The sequence below is a fragment of the Bolinopsis microptera genome, chromosome 9 (assembly GCF_026151205.1).
Source record: "Bolinopsis microptera isolate Bmic1 chromosome 9, MBARI_Bmic_1.0, whole genome shotgun sequence".
NCBI classification, from domain to species: Eukaryota; Metazoa; Ctenophora; class Tentaculata; order Lobata; family Bolinopsidae; genus Bolinopsis; species Bolinopsis microptera.
Window position 1 is genome coordinate 959,272 of NC_087080.1, and position 17,936 is coordinate 977,207.

General features: G+C 39.1%; 2 protein-coding genes across 2 annotated transcripts; both read left to right on the forward strand.

Moving 5' to 3' along the window:
- The first annotated feature begins 3,134 nt into the window (after positions 1–3,134).
- Positions 3,135–10,563, forward strand: LOC134820615 (putative methyltransferase C9orf114). Its single transcript, XM_063831118.1, has 11 exons — positions 3,135–3,228; positions 4,517–4,612; positions 4,767–4,848; positions 5,189–5,328; positions 5,560–5,685; positions 5,962–6,124; positions 6,543–6,723; positions 6,880–6,946; positions 7,048–7,249; positions 7,475–7,622; positions 10,067–10,563. The coding sequence occupies exons 1-11, from the start codon at positions 3,135–3,137 to the stop codon at positions 10,127–10,129; spliced, it is 1,362 nt and encodes a 453-aa protein (XP_063687188.1). The 3' UTR covers positions 10,130–10,563.
- Positions 10,564–10,719: 156 nt separating this feature from the next.
- On the forward strand, positions 10,720–17,870 carry LOC134820972 (26S proteasome non-ATPase regulatory subunit 9-like). The gene is made up of 5 exons (XM_063831638.1): positions 10,720–10,826; positions 11,319–11,395; positions 11,690–11,862; positions 17,119–17,278; positions 17,561–17,870. The coding sequence occupies exons 1-5, from the start codon at positions 10,723–10,725 to the stop codon at positions 17,722–17,724; spliced, it is 678 nt and encodes a 225-aa protein (XP_063687708.1). The 5' UTR covers positions 10,720–10,722; the 3' UTR covers positions 17,725–17,870.
- The last annotated feature ends 66 nt before the right edge of the window (positions 17,871–17,936 follow it).

A 17,936-nucleotide genomic window follows, 5' to 3' on the forward strand; every position in this document is an offset into this window, starting at 1 on the left:
GGCAAAGGTGATCAAAAATGGTACTTTGAAAAATGGTAAATTCTCGGTACCACCAGCCAATTCTCCAACTTTGATGGATCCCAAATTTGGTTTTTTAATATTGCCTAAACGATTGTGCAATAAATAGGCAATAATGTGGGGCGACATAAAAATCATAAATTGCCTCTAATTGAGATGTAAATTGGGTGTACTTTAAAAAGTACATCATTCTAGACAATGATGTACTTTTAAAAGTGCGTACTTTTAAAAGTGCATTATCTTCGAATGATGTACTTTTAAAAGGACAGGTTTCACGAAAAATGTACTTTTAAAAGTACAGGTTTATATAGAGTACACAATGTGTGATGGCATGATTAATGTCGGTAAGACTGTAAGTGTAATGGCAGGTAAATTGTTCTGAATCAGAACGGAAGTCACAACAAAAAATTTCTGTTGTGACTTCTGGGATTTAGTCGATCTTAAAAGGATCCACGTTTTCACCCGGTTATTCCACGTCTTCCAGGGCGGCCTTCAATATACTCTTTCTTAATGTGGGGGGGGGGGGAGAACATAAGGTCAGAATCGTACGTGACGTTTGGGGGGGGGGGGGGGGGGGGAGTGGGTCATATTTTCTTCCAAAACACAGTTAGTACTTTTGTACTAAGTGGTTGGTATGCTGCTCATTTCCCAGAAAATCAGTTAGTACAAGGTACTAAGGGGCGTATCCAACCCCAAAAATACCCATTTTACCTCAAATTTCAATTTTGGGAATGGGTTTTTTTTTGGGTTTTGAGGTTTTTTTCCTTTATTTTTGGTTTTTTTAATTTTGTTTCCTTTTTTTGTAACTTTTTATTTAATTCGACTACATTGAAAACAAAACCCCTACTAAATAGTGGGTATAATTTGCCCATTTCTCAACAGTTAGTACCGCAAAAGGGGTGGGTGTCCTAAATACTATCAGGAAAAAAAAACAGTTAGTACTGCGAAGGGGATGGGTGGGTCTTTTTTGTAAGTTCCAAAGTTGCACTTAGTCGACGTCACGTAGGGTACTTGGTACCTGATCCCCCCCCCCCCCCCCCCCCCCCCCCCCCCCCCCCCCCCGCTTAATGTTTACAATCCTAGATCTCATGTAACTGGTTTCCGAATTTCGATGTATGTTTACTATTAAATACTGGCATGATTGTGTGCCATCAGCAACCTGATGTTCCAACATAAGATTCCTTTCCTTGTAGTCTATACATTTCCTCAGCTGCGTTGTTCTGGTCCTCTAGAACTCTCTCAGCTTCTGCTACTCTCTTCTGTTCCTCTAGAATTGTCTCAGCTTCTGCTACTCTCTTCTGTTCCTCTAGAATACGCTCAGCTTCTGTTACTCTCTTCTTTTCCTCTAGAACTCTCTCCACCTCTGCTACTCTCTTCTGCTCCTCTAGAATTCTCTCAGCTTCTGCTACTCTCTTCTGTTCCTCTAGAATACGCTCAGCTTCTGTTACTCTCTTCTTTTCCTCTAGAACTCTCTCCACCTCTGCTACTCTCTTCTGCTCCTCTAGAATTCTCTCAGCTTCTGCTACTCTCTTCTGTTCCTCTAGAATTCTCTCAGCTTCTGCTACCTTCTTCTGTTCCTCTAGAACTCTCTCAGCTTCTGCTACTCTCTTCTGCTCCTCTAGAACTCTCTCAGCTTCTGCTACTCTCTTCTGTTCCTCTAGAATTCTCTCCACCTCTGGTAATCTCTTCTGTTCCTCTAGAATATGCTCAGCTTCTGCTACTCTCTTCTGCTCCTCTAGAATTCTCTCCACCTCTGCTACTCTCTTCTGTTCCTCTAGAGTACGCTCAGCTTCTGCTACTCTCTTCTGTTCCTCTAGAACTCCCTCAGCTTCTGCTACTCTCTTCTGTTCCTCTAGAATACGCTCAGCTTCTGCTACTCTCTTCTGCTCCTCTAGAATTCTCTCAGCTTCTGCTACTCTCTTCTGTTCCTCTAGAATTCTCTCTGCTACCTTCTTCTGTTCCTCTAGAACTCTCTCAGCTTCTGCTACTCTCTTCTGCTCCTCTAGAACTCTCTCAGCTTCTGCTACTCTCTTCTGTTCCTCTAGAATACGCTCAGCTTCTGCTACTCTCTTCTGTTCCTCTAGAATTCTCTCCACCTCTGCTACTCTCTTCTGTTCCTCTAGAATATGCTCAGCTTCTGCTACTCTCTTCTGTTCCTCTAGAATTCTCTCCACCTCTGGTACTCTCTTCTGTTCCTCTAGAATATGCTCAGCTTCTGCTACTCTCTTCTGCTCCTCTAGAATTCTCTCCACCTCTGCTAGTTTCTTCTGCTCCTCTAGAATACGCTCAGCTTCTGCTACTCTCTTCTGTTCCTCTAGAACTCTCTCAGCTTCTGCTGCTCTATTCTGTTCCTCTAGAATATGCTCAGCTTCTGCTACTCTCTTCTGTTCCTCTAAAATTGTCTCAGCCTCTGCTACTCTCTTCTCATTCTCACCATTTTCGGCGTTCTTTAAGTTGTGAAAAGCGTCTGGCTATAAGTGCGTCTGGCTAAGTGCGAAGTGTGTGACGTTGCACTTTGTGTGCTTTGTTTTAAGCCTCATCATCAGTTAGAGCAAAAAGCACAAAACCTGACAATTTTCGTAAAATTCTAGTAAATTGGTAAATGGAATTATGATAGTAGTTTATAAGTATAGCTGTTCATGATTTGTTCAGTGTACCACTTAAATTTTGTGTGGTATTGTTTAAATTTTATTCAGCCATTCTGACAAGGGCTTTTAGTTTTATTATCTGACCCTGAGTTCCTGTTTAATTAACTAACGTACCTCCAAAAGTACACTATTCATTAAACCCGTACTTTTAAAAGTACATTATTTATTAAACCCGTGCTTTTAAAAGTACATCATTCAAATATGATGTACTTTTAAAAGTACGATGCAATGTTCCAAAAAAGCAAGCTCCAGCAATGAACTTTTAAAAGTACGGGTCGAAAAAGCTATAAAAAATATAAATTTTTTCAAAATAATTATTGCACCGTCGGAGTTGGTGCCTTAGTGCTTAGGAAAAAAAATTTCATCAAAAAATTTGAACGTTTAGAGTTGTTGGTATTATATGGGTTAAATGCCTTTAAATTGATTAATTTATGTATTAAGGTTAATAATATTACCTCTGATAGCAAGATGAAGCGGAAAACTCCACCAGACGTCATTGCAGATGGAACCCAGTCTGAACGGAAAAAAGACAAAAGAAAAAGACTGAGCATCAAAAGTAGTAGTAAGTTATTCGTTCTTAGTAGAAAGTTCGAAATAAAATAACCTAATTCATTAAGGGATAATGTGCATCATGTATCAATCTTCGGGAGTCATAAGAATGTGAAACCCCCTAACAATACCCCCATATTTTAAAAGGAAACCCCCTAACAATACCCCATATTTTAAGGAAACCCCCTAACAATACCCCCATATTTTAAAAGGAAACCCTCTAACAATACCCCCATATTTTGAAAGAAACCCCCTAACAATACCCCCATATTTTAAAGGAAATCCCCTAACAATACCCCATATTTTGAAATAAACCCCCTAACAATACCCCCATATTTTAAAGGAAATCCCCTAACAATGCCCCATATTTTAAAGGAAACCCCCTAACAATGCCCCATATTTTAAAGGAAACCCCCTAACAATGCCCCATATTTAAAGGAAACCCCCTAACAATACCCCATATTTTAAAGGAAACCCCCCTAACAATACCCCATATTTTAAAGGAAACCCCCTAACAATACCCCATATTTTAAAGGAAATCCCCTAACAATGCCCCATATTTTAAAGGAAACCCCCTAACAATACCCCATATTTTAAAGGAAATCCCCTAACAATACCCCCATATTTTAAAGGAAACCCCCTAACAATACCCCCATATTTTAAAGGAAACCCCCTAACAATGCCCCATATTTTAAAGAAAACCCCCTAACAATACCCCCATATTTTAAAGGAAACCCCCTAACAATACCCCCATATTTAAAGGAAACCCCCTAACAATACCCCATATTTAAAGGAAACCCCCTAACAATACCCCATATTTAAAGGAAACCCCCTAACAATACCCCATATTTTAAAGGAAACCCCCTAACAATGCCCCATATTTAAAGGAAACCCCCTAACAATACCCCATATTTTAAAGGAAACCCCTAACAATACCCCATATTTTAAAGGAAACCCCCTAACAATACCCCATATTTTAAAGGAAATCCCCTAACAATGCCCCATATTTTAAAGGAACCCCCCTAACAATACCCCATATTTTAAAGGAAACCCCCTAACAATACCCCATATTTTAAAGGAAACCCCCTAACAATACCCCATATTTTAAAGGAAACCCCCTAACAATACCCCATATTTTAAAGGAAATCCCCTAACAATGCCCCATATTTTAAAGGAACCCCCCTAACAATACCCCATATTTTAAAGGAAACCTCCTAACAATACCCCATATTTTAAAGGAAACCCCCTAACAATACCCCATATTTTAAAGGAAACCACCTAACAATACCCCATATTTCAAGGAAAGAAGAGGGCCAGTACGGGAAATATGGAGGATAAGAGCGGTTCAGTCTCTTCTTTAGCTTCAAGTGTCATGTCATGTGATTCCGTCATGTCAGGTGAGGGCTTTATTTTGTTTCAGGTAATAAAAAGGTGAGATTAGGGTTTCCGAATATCTAATATCGAATACAGAAATTGAATTCCGAATATTTTCAGAATTATTCCGCAACCTTACTATATCTTATATTTTAAATAATAATGATCACATTTTAGATGACGAAAAGAGACGAGACAACATTTTGGATGTTACAGCGGTGTTCAGCCCACGAGCCGGCCCACCACCTGTCACACCAAGGTAACTATCTCCATTATCTTAATTAATGGAAATATTCTCGTATAATCGTATATAATATATAACACGCTTCATCAATAAAAACATGTCCAAAAACGTTTATTCTGATTTCCATCTAGTTTAGCATGACTTCGAAAAAGACTTCTATTTCTTCTAATCCAATAATTCAGTTGTATGCGTGTTTTAAAAACTCTTACTTCCTTTCCTCTTAGTAAATTAGAGTAGTTTGGACGACTATCTGCGGATTATACCTTGCAGTGGTCGTTTAAAACGTACATTAGAGCATTTGGTTAAATACCCACTAAACTAGCTGCAGCAGTATCTCCACTTCAATGTTCCGCAGGACTAGCAGTTTGTCCCGATCCACCACGTTTTACAAGAGACCGATGCTGCCCCTGTCGCTGGTCCAGGTATCGGAAGAAGACGCTGCAACCCCCACCAACTCCCCCCTACCTCCCCCGCCACCACACACTAAAGCTCTGGGTATGTGCGCTTGTTCGTTTGTCACTGCATGGGGGTTACAAGTTTGAGTATCTGTTTTAACTTGTTTTTTTGAGACAAACCGATGAAAACTAATCATTATCACATACTATAATACCTCATTGCAATAACATTTAGCATACTAACTAATCATAATTACATAATAAAATTACTAATCATAATTACATAATATAATAACTAATAATAACTACATAATATAATAACTAATTACAGATAGCCACACAGCAGCACTGCCCCTGCCGCCTCCTCTAGCTGGTAGAGGTTACACTGTATCAGTAGCTCTCCCTGGCTCTATCTGTGATAACGCTCAATCTCCACAACTTCGCTCTTATCTAGCGGGTTTGATAAATATTTCATAATTGGTCAATCAGTTACATGTTACAACTAGTTACATGTTACAATATTACATCGTATTTTGATACGGAGTGGTCAATCAGTTACATGTTACAATATTACATCGTATTTTTATACGGAGTGGTCAATCAGTTACATGTTACAATATTACATCGTATTTTGATACGAAGTGGTCAATCAGTTACATGTTACAATATTACATCGTATTTAGATACGGAGGGAAAACATAAATTAGTATCTGAGCAAAGATGTTTATTTCAGGTCAAATAGCAAGAGCACTAGCTATATTCAACGTGGACGAGGTAGTGATATTTAACGATAACCCTGGGGTTAAAGTAAAAGGGGGCGTATTCGAGGGGGTCACTAAGAAAACTAATGCAAACATAGTCCTGGCTCGGATACTACAGTACCTGGAGACCCCCCAGTAAGTTGGTTACTTGTTGGTTACTTGGTGGTTACTTGTTGGTTACTTGGTGGTCACTTGTTGGTTACTTGTTGGTTACTTGTCAGTTACTTGTTGGTTACTTGTTGGTTACTTGGTGGTTACTTGTTGGTTACTTACTGGTCACTTGTTGGTTACTTGTTGGTTACTTGGTGGTAACTTGTTGGTTACTTGGTGGTAACTTGTTGGTTACTTGGTGGTCACTTGTTGGTTACTTGTTGGTTACTTACTGGTTACTTGTTGGTCACTTGTTGGTCACTTGTTGGTTACTTGTTGGTTACTTGCTGGTTACTTGTTGAATGTTGGTTACTTGTTGGCATCCTCTTGGTGACCTGCTAATCTGCTCTTTCTACACTATACGAGCTATTATAAAATCACACACTAAACCCCCTGTTTACAGATACTTGAGAAAAGCCCTGTTTCCCCACCACCCCGACCTCAAGTTTGCGGGTCTCCTCAACCCGCTGGACTGTCCACACCATATGAGACGGGACGAGCAGTACCCCTTCAGGGAGGGAGTTGTGTTGAAGAGGCCCACAAAGAAGGGGAAGGGCTGCTTCGTGGACTGTGGTATTGACAAGGTACAATTCAGAAGTGGGGTTAATGTTTCAGTAGGGTTGGAGGCTGGATCTGGTTATGGGTACACACTACACGTGGTTTTTACCATCTCGTGGTGCTTGAATATAAAATAATATGATGTTAATATAATTAATTATTACCCACATCATTAATTTCAGGAGGTACAGATTGACAAGGAACTAACTCCTGGAATGAGAGTCACAGTTAAAATGGATGATTACGAAGGTGTGCCGCTTATCTTATCTAGCTTTATATCCTATCAGTAGCTATTTCACTCCCCATCACCATATCCAGCCCCCCCCTTCTAAAAACACCCCATGGCCCAGGTATAAAGCACTACAAAGGTACAGCAGTATCACCGGACGCACCTCGACAGGAACTGGGTACCTACTGGGGCTACAGGGTTCGTGTAGCAGATTCCTTCAGTGCTACCTTCACTGAGTGCAGCTACAAGGGGGGTTACGATCTCACTGTGGGCACCTCTGATAAAGGGGACCCAGTCGATGACGTCAACATTCGACATTTCAGGTGCCTTTTTGGTTTGGTTACCATAGTTACACTACTAGGTTCTTTGGTATTTCAGTGCTCCATTACTTTTTTGTTTTGGTTCTTTGGTATTTCAGTGCTCCATTACTTTTTGGTTTGGTTCTTTCTCGTGCATTTTTTCATAGGATGAATTTTAAGAAAATTAAGTACCTTACTTCACACAACTTTGTGTGCCACAACTTTACAACAAATATCCCCAAATTGCAGACATGTTTTGGTATTCCTGGGTGGATTACAAGGTCTAGAACCAGCTATTGAGTCTGATGAGTCCCTTAAGGAAACAGACCCCAGAACTCTGTTCGACTACTATCTCAATACCTGTCCTAACCAGGGAAGTAGGACTATCCGCACTGAGGTTTGTAATTTGTTAAGTTTACTACCAGGGAAGTAGGACTATCCGCACTGAGGTTTGTAATTTGTTAAGTTTACTACCAGGGAAGTAGGACTATCCGCACTGAGGTTTGTAATTTGTTAAGTTTACTACCAGGGAAGTAGGACTATCCGCACTGAGGTTTGTAATTTGTTAAGTTTACTACCAGGGAAGTAGGACTATCCGCACTGAGGTTTGTAATTTGTTAAGTTTACTACCAGGGAAGTAGGACTATCCGCACTGAGGTTTGTAATTTGTTAAGTTTACTACCAGGGAAGTAGGACTATCCGCACTGAGGTTTGTAATTTGTTAAGTTTACTACCAGGGAAGTAGAACTATCCGCACTGAGGTTTGTAATTTGTTAAGTTTACTACCAGGGAAGTAGGACTATCCGCACTGAGGTTTGTAATTTGTTAAGTTTACTACCAGGGAAGTAGGACTATCCGCACTGAGGTTTGTAATTTGTTAAGTTTACTACCAGGGAAGTAGGACTATCCGCACTGAGGTCTGTAATTTGTTAAGTTTACTACCAGGGAAGTAGGACTATCCGCACTGAGGTTTGTGATTTGTTAAGTTTACCACCAGGGAAGTAGGACTATCCGCACTGAGGTTTGTAATTTGTTAAGTTTACTACCAGGGAAGTAGGACTATCCGCACTGAGGTTTGTAATTTGTTAAGTTTACTACCAGGGAAGTAGGACTATCCGCACTGAGGTCTGTAATTTGTTAAGTTTACTACCAGGGAAGTAGGACTATCCGCACTGAGGTTTGTGATTTGTTAAGTTTACCACCAGGGAAGTAGGACTATCCGCACTGAGGTTTGTAATTTGTTAAGTTTACTACCAGGGAAGTAGGACTATCCGCACTGAGGTTTGTTATTTGTTAAGTTTACTACCAGGGAAGTAGGACTATCCGCACTGAGGTTTGTTATTTGTTAAGTTTACTACCAGGGCAGTAGGACTATTCGCACTGAGGTTTGTAATTTGCTAAGTTTACTACCAGGGAAGTAGGACTATCCGCACTGAGGTTTGTAATTTGTTAAGTTTACTACCAGGGAAGTAGGACTATCCGCACTGAGGTTTGTAATTTGTTAAGTTTACTACCAGGGAAGTAGGACTATCCGCACTGAGGTTTGTAATTTGTTAAGTTTACTACCAGGGAAGTAGGACTATCCGCACTGAGGTTTGTAATTTGTTAAGTTTACTACCAGGGCAGTAGGACTATCCGCACTGAGGTTTGTAATTTGTTAAGTTTACTACCAGGGAAGTAGGACTATTCGCACTGAGGTTTGTAATTTGTTAAGTTTACTACCAGGGCAGTAGGACTATCCGCACTGAGGTTTGTAATTTGTTAAGTTTACTACCAGGGAAGTAGGACTATCCGCACTGAGGTTTGTAATTTGTTAAGTTTACTACCAGGGAAGTAGGACTATCCGCACTGAGGTCTGTAATTTGTTAAGTTTACTACCAGGGAAGTAGGACTATCCGCACTGATGTTTGTTATTTGTTAAGTTTACTACCAGGGCAGTAGGACTATTCGCACTGAGGTTTGTAATTTGCTAAGTTTACTACCAGGGAAGTAGGACTATCCGCACTGAGGTTTGTAATTTGTTAAGTTTACTACCAGGGAAGTAGGACTATCCGCACTGAGGTTTGTAATTTGTTAAGTTTACTACCAGGGAAGTAGGACTATCCGCACTGAGGTTTGTAATTTGTTAAGTTTACTACCAGGGAAGTAGGACTATCCGCACTGAGGTTTGTTATTTGTTAAGTTTACTACCAGGGAAGTAGGACTATCCGCACTGAGGTTTGTTATTTGTTAAGTTTACTACCAGGGCAGTAGGACTATTCGCACTGAGGTTTGTAATTTGCTAAGTTTACTACCAGGGAAGTAGGACTATCCGCACTGAGGTTTGTAATTTGTTAAGTTTACTACCAGGGAAGTAGGACTATCCGCACTGAGGTTTGTAATTTGTTAAGTTTACTACCAGGGAAGTAGGACTATCCGCACTGAGGTTTGTAATTTGTTAAGTTTACTACCAGGGAAGTAGGACTATCCGCACTGAGGTTTGTAATTTGTTAAGTTTACTACCAGGGCAGTAGGACTATCCGCACTGAGGTTTGTAATTTGTTAAGTTTACTACCAGGGAAGTAGGACTATCCGCACTGAGGTTTGTAATTTGTTAAGTTTACTACCAGGGAAGTAGGACTATCCGCACTGAAGTTTGTAATTTGTTAAGTTTGATAACTGCGAATAGTTGGAGGGGGTTTGGTTAGATTCAGTTAGATTCAGTTAGATCTGATGATTAAATGTGATCTGATCAGCGTATGTTCAGATAAATTCAATTAAGAAATGTTCAGCTTATTTTGTATATTTTTATTAACTTACTTTATGAAGTAAGTAGCGTCTCCTAAATCGTTATATTCTCAGGAGGCATTAATGATTACCCTGACCGGTTTGCGGAAACAGCTATCAGACAACGGCATGGACTGAAAGCTCAAATATTCATTCAAAATTGTGATATCTTAGAGAATTCTAGAACGACTGTGATCAGAAGCAATGCAAGATTTCTTGGGCTTTCGTCTTGCTTTGGAGCTCCAAAAGGGGAGTGGTGGGGGCAAAAATCTAAAGTTGCTTACCCTAATATCTACCCTTAGTGGTCTGCTTTTTGGATACCGCCGAGTTACTCACAGTTTAGGCAGGAGCGGGATGTTCAGTAATTTTTAATGTTTTTAGTTTTTCCATAATCCTCAGTTTGGTATAATAACTTATTTTAAACAGCAAGGAATTAGGGTTTGTTTATTTATTTTTCTAATAAAATGGTGTTATAGATAAATTGGTGTGGTTTACTATATTAGCTAGGTTTTTAAAATATATCTTATAACTTACTGTCGTTTATTAATATATTATTATTTTAAATATTTTATTATTAGTACTTTGTATTATTAGAATCACGGCCTACTGGTTAATAGCTGTCCTCTAAAATTAGATTTATTTTACATCCTTCATGTAACTGCAATTGTTTAAAATGTTGCCGCCCGAATGTGCAATTAACATAACAGCTATCATTATCTTGAAGCATAAAGATGACCACAGAAATAATAAACGGTATAGAAGTTACGGATTTCAGACAAACGAAACCTGAAGTTATGCCGTCCACTGTGCAGGAGCTCAAAGATTTCATAACCAGGTCCGTTCTTGTAATTTCTTTGTTCTTATAATATTTGCTCTGGTTTTTAAGTTCATGAGTTTAAATTGAATTTCAAGTCAAAGGTTTGATATTAAAGAAGAAGAGATTTTTGAAGAGGAGCTTTTCTGCCGTTCCCTCGACCGAAATTTTGACCAGTGCAGTGACCAATCAGCGAGGTCGGTTGAGAGTGACACAAGTCGCCATCAAGGTACTGGAAGCAGTATATCCGGAGAAAACTTTGATGCAATGAAAATTTTGAATATGTCCTACCGGTAGGACATATTCGAATTTTAGCTTTCCACGACCCAAATTTCACTGTTTTGACTGATATAGCATTGTCACTAAGGATGGCATAAGACACGATCGAGGTACTGAAGGTTCTATTCCCAAAGAAAGCTTTTATAAACTGAAAATCATCAGAATAGAATGTTTTTGTTTGAGTTCCCAATTATATGTTGCTAAATTTTAAATGTTCGTTAACTTTTCCAATAGGCTAAGCGAGGAGCGTGATACGATACAAGTAGACATTGACGAACACAGTGCCGTTCTCAGACGAGAAAATAATGTAGGTTAGTGAATTGTGGCTGAAACAGCCAATAAATGTTCTGCTGTTGGCAGAGTTTATATCGCGGCACAACTTGCTGATGTTGCACTTCTTCGGTTATTTAAGTTCCACATTGTCTTTTGTGTAAATTTGGCCCTTTCATATTTTGTTTCTACCCCGACCCATTCTGGTAACATACTCGTATCATCCTGGATCCTGATTCCTGGCATGTTTCAAACAAAGATTGCCCCCAGGGATGGATGGCCCGTTAGTTGACAATGATTCCTGGTAACATGTTTCAAATAAAGATTTCCCCCAGGGATGGATGGCCCGCTAGTTGACAAGGACCAGTACCCGAGATCTGATATAGACGTTGTGGCAGTGCGGACTGCCAGACAGCAAGTAATCAGACTTACTAACGATATGCGGGGTGTCATGGGACGTATTGAGAGGGCGCTCTACAAACTACATGAACTAGCTCCTCCAAACCAGGTTAGAAACTCGTATTTTTTCATTTAGGACAAGGCGTGATAAACCTAACCAACAGGCTCGACACAGCTCCACACAACTGACAATGGCAGCAAATTTAGAACTTTTACCGTTTTTAGTCCAAACATTCAGAATGACGAAAATGAAATTGAAACATGCTGTTATATTGAGTATGGACTATGGATGTGGGGCGTGAGCGAACGGTCAAAAAGACTACCATTTAATTGATTGGATCAATTTTCACTTTACAGCAGAAAAGTATTAAGTAAGAAGCAGCAGAGCCTCGCCTCGCGGTTCGCCGACGTTAAAATCTTTCAGCACTTCCAGAATTTAAAATCATAAGTTTGAATAGAAATTCTTACCTTTAAACTAATAATCAGGTTCCTAGTCGGAATTCTGTTCGCCGCTTGCGCTTCGGAATTCAGTTTCTATCGGAATCTCGTGCGCAATTTTTTAAGTCTTTAAAATCACGATGTGAAGTATTAGGCCAACTGTTATTAATAGATTATGTAACTTAGGAGTATTATACGGGCCCGAGACTCCGAGAGTATTTAATACATGAGAATATGTGTTAGGTATTGAATGTAATATTTCTGTGTGGACAGCATAATCTTTAGCCTATGATAATTCAATAAAGTAGATCTTAACTTGATTTGCGTTGCTTTGTTAAATCTATCCAGTTTATTTCGTGACTCGTCCCGTTGACAGTTTCCTCTTTAACTTTATATGGATAGAACATTTATGAATGTTATGTTATGAACACCTCCTATCCTCCTTATCCAAAAACTTATAACTTTAAAACCGTATGGTATTAACTCATGCGATCCTTTTGGTATGCCTCTCTTAGTCTTATTTGAAAAGAAATCTTTTGATAGTGGTCCCTTAATTATTCTATCCTCTATGCAGGGACTAGTATATTCACTACTAGTTGGGGCCTCACAACCCCCCCCCCCCCCCCCCCCCCCCCCACGCCCGAGTGCTTTTCATCCTTTTGTAAATTAGAGTTACTATTTTTCGTAGTTTAAATTTTTATTGGAGTTTTCACCCCTTCTTATCTTTATAGGTACTGATGATGGGCGAAAATATTTTACCGATGCTGTAAAGATTTTGTTGGGAACTTTTGGAACTCATTCGTTGTTTGATCTGGATAGTTATAGACTATCGTTATAACTTTTATGTTGGTAGTAACTCACTAGTAACTCACTAGTATTACAATACTTTACCGACTACTGCATATTCTGTGGCCATCCTGTAACGTTTTCATTTCGGGAGGAGGACCTTACGTTCTATGTGAATTTAACACAAGCAATTCAGTGGAATGGATCAGTATCATCTGTATCAACGGAACGGAAAAGAGATCTTCGACAAATACTGTTCGTCAACAGAAAATCGGCCTGTAATGCTTCCCAGAGCCCCTAATCAAAAGTATATTGACGTTTACCCCGGGGAAGGTGAACCAGGTCCAAGTTTCGCCCCAGATATCCAGCAGCAGTTAAACTACGAGGCAGAAGTAGTTGTTTATAGATCTCTACAGGATTCTGATGAAAATATTATAGTTCTCCACAATTTTCAGTTCACACATCACCAATATCGATTGTGTGACAAAAAGCATGCAAGGAAAGGTTGTCGGAAATGTAAAAGTGCTTCCAATGTTGATGGTGAATGTGACTTTTTGGTAATTGGTGAAACTTTCTTCGTTTTGATTGAAGTGAAGAATATAAAAAATAATCTTCCAGAAGGGAAAAAAGACAATGTTGAACAGTCGCGAATATTGTCAGGGACATTCAACAAATCAGTCCAACAAAGAAAGAAAACGACCCAGCTCATTAAAGCAATAGGGAAACGCTCAAAAGTGCTACAGTTCACAGCTTATCCTGAATTCAGCAAAGAATTTCACGAAGAATTTCCGTTGAAGCCTAACGAGATTGACACCATAATCTTCAAGGACGATTTAAACAATTTCGGCACTTGGTGGGAAAAGAATGTGAAATATTTCGTTCGGATGAACATATCGGATGAACATATGTATGCAGGATTTCGTTCTAAACATGAGAAAATTCGGAACATGCTCCTCGCTATTTGGTGCACTGAGAAAGATAACTGCGATCAATCTAAGTGTAGCTTAGGAAGGTGTATACTAGATATCGACGAGAAGTTACGTAGTGGGAAGTTTGTATACAGGAACAATAATCCTAATGTTGTATCAGCACCAGATGACATCATCAGAGAGTGCTTAGGGGTGGACAATTTGACAAAGCAGCAACATGATTTGTATGCTTCAGAGGAAAAGTTTGTACTTATTGAAGGGCCTGCGGGAGCAGGTAAAAGTGTTGTATTGATCGCTAAAGCTATACAACTAGCCAAGTCAAGTGAAAACAATAAAGTGATATTTTTTTCTTTTATAGAGCGATTATGGTTACCAACCATTTATGAGAAAGCTTTTGAAAAAGCGGAAATTCGTTGTCATACAATAAACTGTTTTAACATTTCTGAGCTTTTTGATGTTATATCTAGCGTTGATAGTGAAGTTAAGCTTATTTTGGTGCAAGGAATGCACATTGACATGGCGTTAGATACTACATTACAGTCGATCATAAACATAATCAGTAATCTGGAGGAAGAATATAATGTTTTCATAGACGATTTCCAGTGTTTGTATTATGGCTTTATTAGCCCATCATCAGTTGATCCCAACGATATTAGGAGTATTTTGGTTGCGCTATGTAAAGACAATTTTGTTAGGAGTGATTTGGGCATGTATTCAGCCATAATGTATGATGTGGTTATGTTATCTGCATGTTGTAAATACGTATGGTTGGCTGTAGATTACTTGCAAAGCCTCCCAATTATGGACGGGGAGAAAAAAGACATGCGTGTAATTCGTTGGTGTGTTGAATCTCCACTTGAAAAAGATGGATGGTTAATATATCATTTGCCATCGAATTTAAGAAATACATACAATTTGTCGAATGTATTATCCATTTTGAGAAATAATAGTTGCACTGAAGGTGCACCAATGCCAACCGGGATACATGATATTCCTGCTCAAGTCAAAGGACATTACATTCATGGACCAAGGACTTCCTTCTTTGTTTTAAGAAATTTCAACCTAGATTCGATTATTAGTTGTTTATACAAAGAACTGAAAAAAGTTAGTCACGATGGAATATTGAATTTGCCGGAAACTCTTAAACTTTAATACGAATATCAATGTATAGCTATACTCTAGCTATACTCTATTTTCGCAAGAGTGAAATTCTTAAAAGATTGCAGAAAGACTGCATACAGAGTTTTCATATCCTGTCAAGCCCCCACTTCCAATGGACATACTGTTAGTTCTTAAATCTTACGTCTTCCAACACTGTGTACTTACAAACGCTTTGTGCATGTATCGAAACCACGATCCGGTGCACCTATAGATTAATCAGTATTTGAAATTGGCTCATTTATGGACATTTTTGTTTGTGTTAATCTTTTAATGATGAATATCTAAAGTTGAGTAGTTTGTTTTGTAGGTTTTACAAATTTGGAAATCAGGCTTTTTTTAACGGTTCGCCTTAATTCGCCTAAATTCTTAAAACTGAGAAAATCAAGCCGGTAATCACGCTATATAATGACAACACTATATAATGACAAGCACTTTATAATGACAGCTGATCTTTGTCATAATATAGTCTGCAAAACGGACTATATAATGACAACACTATAATCGAAATATCATAAAATCCCAATATCGTAAAACCGATAATATCAATAATCAAATGTCGAATTCATAGTGCAGCAGAAACAGCAGAGAGATAATCGATGACTTCGTACTCCTGGTTATCGTAGACTTGCACGAAGGATTCCAGAAGGGAGTCGTACCTTATCCACTTGGCTGCTCTCTGGGGTGTAGGTCTTCTCATCAGTCTTTCCGTGATCTTCTGGTCTGTTAGTTCTTGCTCTAGTTTGAGGGCTTCGAGGAATTTCCAGGTGGTAGGATTTGAACACTGGAAGTCCTGAACTTCAGCAACGATCCGTTTAGTTGATGTGTCCGATGCCGCTGCACGTTCCTTCATCATCTGGACCAGGATCTCTGCTCTTTGTTCATCGTGGTTGTGGTTCGGAGAGTTCTTTACTGTCTGTTCATGAAGCACCAGACGAGCCAGACAGGAACAACACAGATCCAGTAGGTCTTCGTGACTCCGTCAGTTCCGTTCCTCTTTCTGTTTAAGGTGTAGCGTTGACCATCCACGAGAGCGTTGTCCTTTCCTCGTTTACCAGTAGTGTATTCAACACCAACGAGCTCCAACAAGTACTCATGTTTCCACTTGAGTACTTGGATCACATCCTTTCCACAGCTTGATGATCTGTGGCACGTTCGATGTTACGCGACCTTACCATTTGAAGGCATGGGTCACATCCTTTTAGGTAAATTTGCAGCCGTCATTATATAGTGTGCAAAACGCACTTTATAATGACAGGACTATATAGTGACAAGTCATTATAAAGTGCTTGTCATTATATAGTTTTGTCATTATATAGTGCGGGAATCAAGCCATAAAAACTCAAATTTTTCTCTCAGCCAAATTTGAAAACTTTTATCAAACACGATTGATACCAACCAAAAGATCTTGCCAGCCTTTTAACATATTAAAGTAATTAAAATGTTTTACCTTACAAAGTACAAACTGATTAGCCTTTACAAACTGATCAGCCCAACATTACTTTATTGTATGTGTACATTGTACTATTTGTAAACGTTTCAAATCAATTAAATCAGCTTCAATTGTGTAAAAAACAAAAACTAAAACATATACGGGTACTTAGTTGATACGGTACTTAGTTGAAACGAATTGAATTCGCCGCTCTTGAAACAATACGTGAGTTGTCCAATTTCGAATCTTATGCATCTTTCACATCTAGCATGATAATACAGTCTGTGAGTCTGCGCGAAAATCTCAGTGAATTGTCGGGAAGTAAGTAGCGCACCAACCCCCCCCCCTCCCGTCATCAACAACAATGGTACCGAAACAAGAGAGCGAGTATTGCCCCCAACAAGACCCCCCTTCCTATTAGTACACGGAGTGATTCCCAACTCTCCCGTTTATTATTAGTTTAATATTATCAGTAACCACCCTCTATCTAGAGTGAGGGTACTGAAACAAGAGAGCGAGTATTACCCCCAACAAGACCCCCCTTCCTATTAGTACACGGAGTGATTCCCAACTCTCCCGTTTATTATTAGTTTAATACTATCAGTAACCACCCTCTATCTAGAGCGAGAGTACCGAAACAAGAGAGCGAGTATTACCCCCAACAAGACCCCCCTTCCTACGGGTACACGGAGTGATTCCCAACTCTCCCGCCCATTCTAGTGGACTTAGGGACGAGGATACTATCTGCCAGATAGGATCTCTTCACAGAGACAACTTTACTAGTGAGTATCTTATATTTATATAGTGCGCAACTGTTATTTGCTTTACTAGTGAGTCTCTTAGTAATTCCTTGCGTTTCTTTCTTTTTAGTTTATACAAAAAACTAGATATATTATATATCTACCATTAGTAAATCTTCGATTATGCATTTTTATCTCCCTTAATTAATAATAACCACTGAATTTGAATTTTACACCTTATTTATCCATTCAAGCAGGACCGTGAATTTATATCTCAACCTTTCACGGCTGTAATCTCCCTTGTACTCAAAGCCCCACTTTCAGATCTTGGAGATGTAGCGGAGGTGGTTAAACTTAGTGTTAACAAAGCTGTGCCTGTTAAACTTATCAGAGGTGGAACTCCTAAGACGATCGCACTGAAACCCCGTCCTTGGCAGGGCCGGGGCGTGCTCGGGTGCAATGTAGCTGAACTTACTGTTGAGATTTGAGTTAGAAACTCTCAATTCAAAACATTTGATATACTGAGAACAATTTGTATTTATTTTGTTGACGGTATTCCGTGAAGGTTTTTGTATTCAGAAAGCTTATGTATCCTTTTTAACGGAGAAAGACATTTTATTTATTCCAGAGAATTGATAATTAGTTATATATAATTGATTAATTAATTACAATTATAATTATAATTATAATCATTAGTCTG

Excerpts from the sequence above, each read along its gene's own strand:
- LOC134820615 (XM_063831118.1), top strand. The coding sequence starts at position 3,135 with ATGAAGCGGAAAACTCCACCAGACGTCATTGCAGATGGAACCCAGTCT. Across the intron at positions 6,125-6,542 it reads CAGTACCTGGAGACCCCCCA|ATACTTGAGAAAAGCCCTGT; the intron begins GTAAGTTGGTTA and ends CCCTGTTTACAG. Across the intron at positions 7,250-7,474 it reads GTCAACATTCGACATTTCAG|ACATGTTTTGGTATTCCTGG; the intron begins GTGCCTTTTTGG and ends CCCAAATTGCAG.
- LOC134820972 (XM_063831638.1), top strand. The coding sequence starts at position 10,723 with ATGACCACAGAAATAATAAACGGTATAGAAGTTACGGATTTCAGACAA. Across the intron at positions 11,396-11,689 it reads CAGACGAGAAAATAATGTAG|GGATGGATGGCCCGCTAGTT; the intron begins GTTAGTGAATTG and ends GATTTCCCCCAG. Across the intron at positions 11,863-17,118 it reads AACTAGCTCCTCCAAACCAG|AGCGAGAGTACCGAAACAAG; the intron begins GTTAGAAACTCG and ends CCCTCTATCTAG.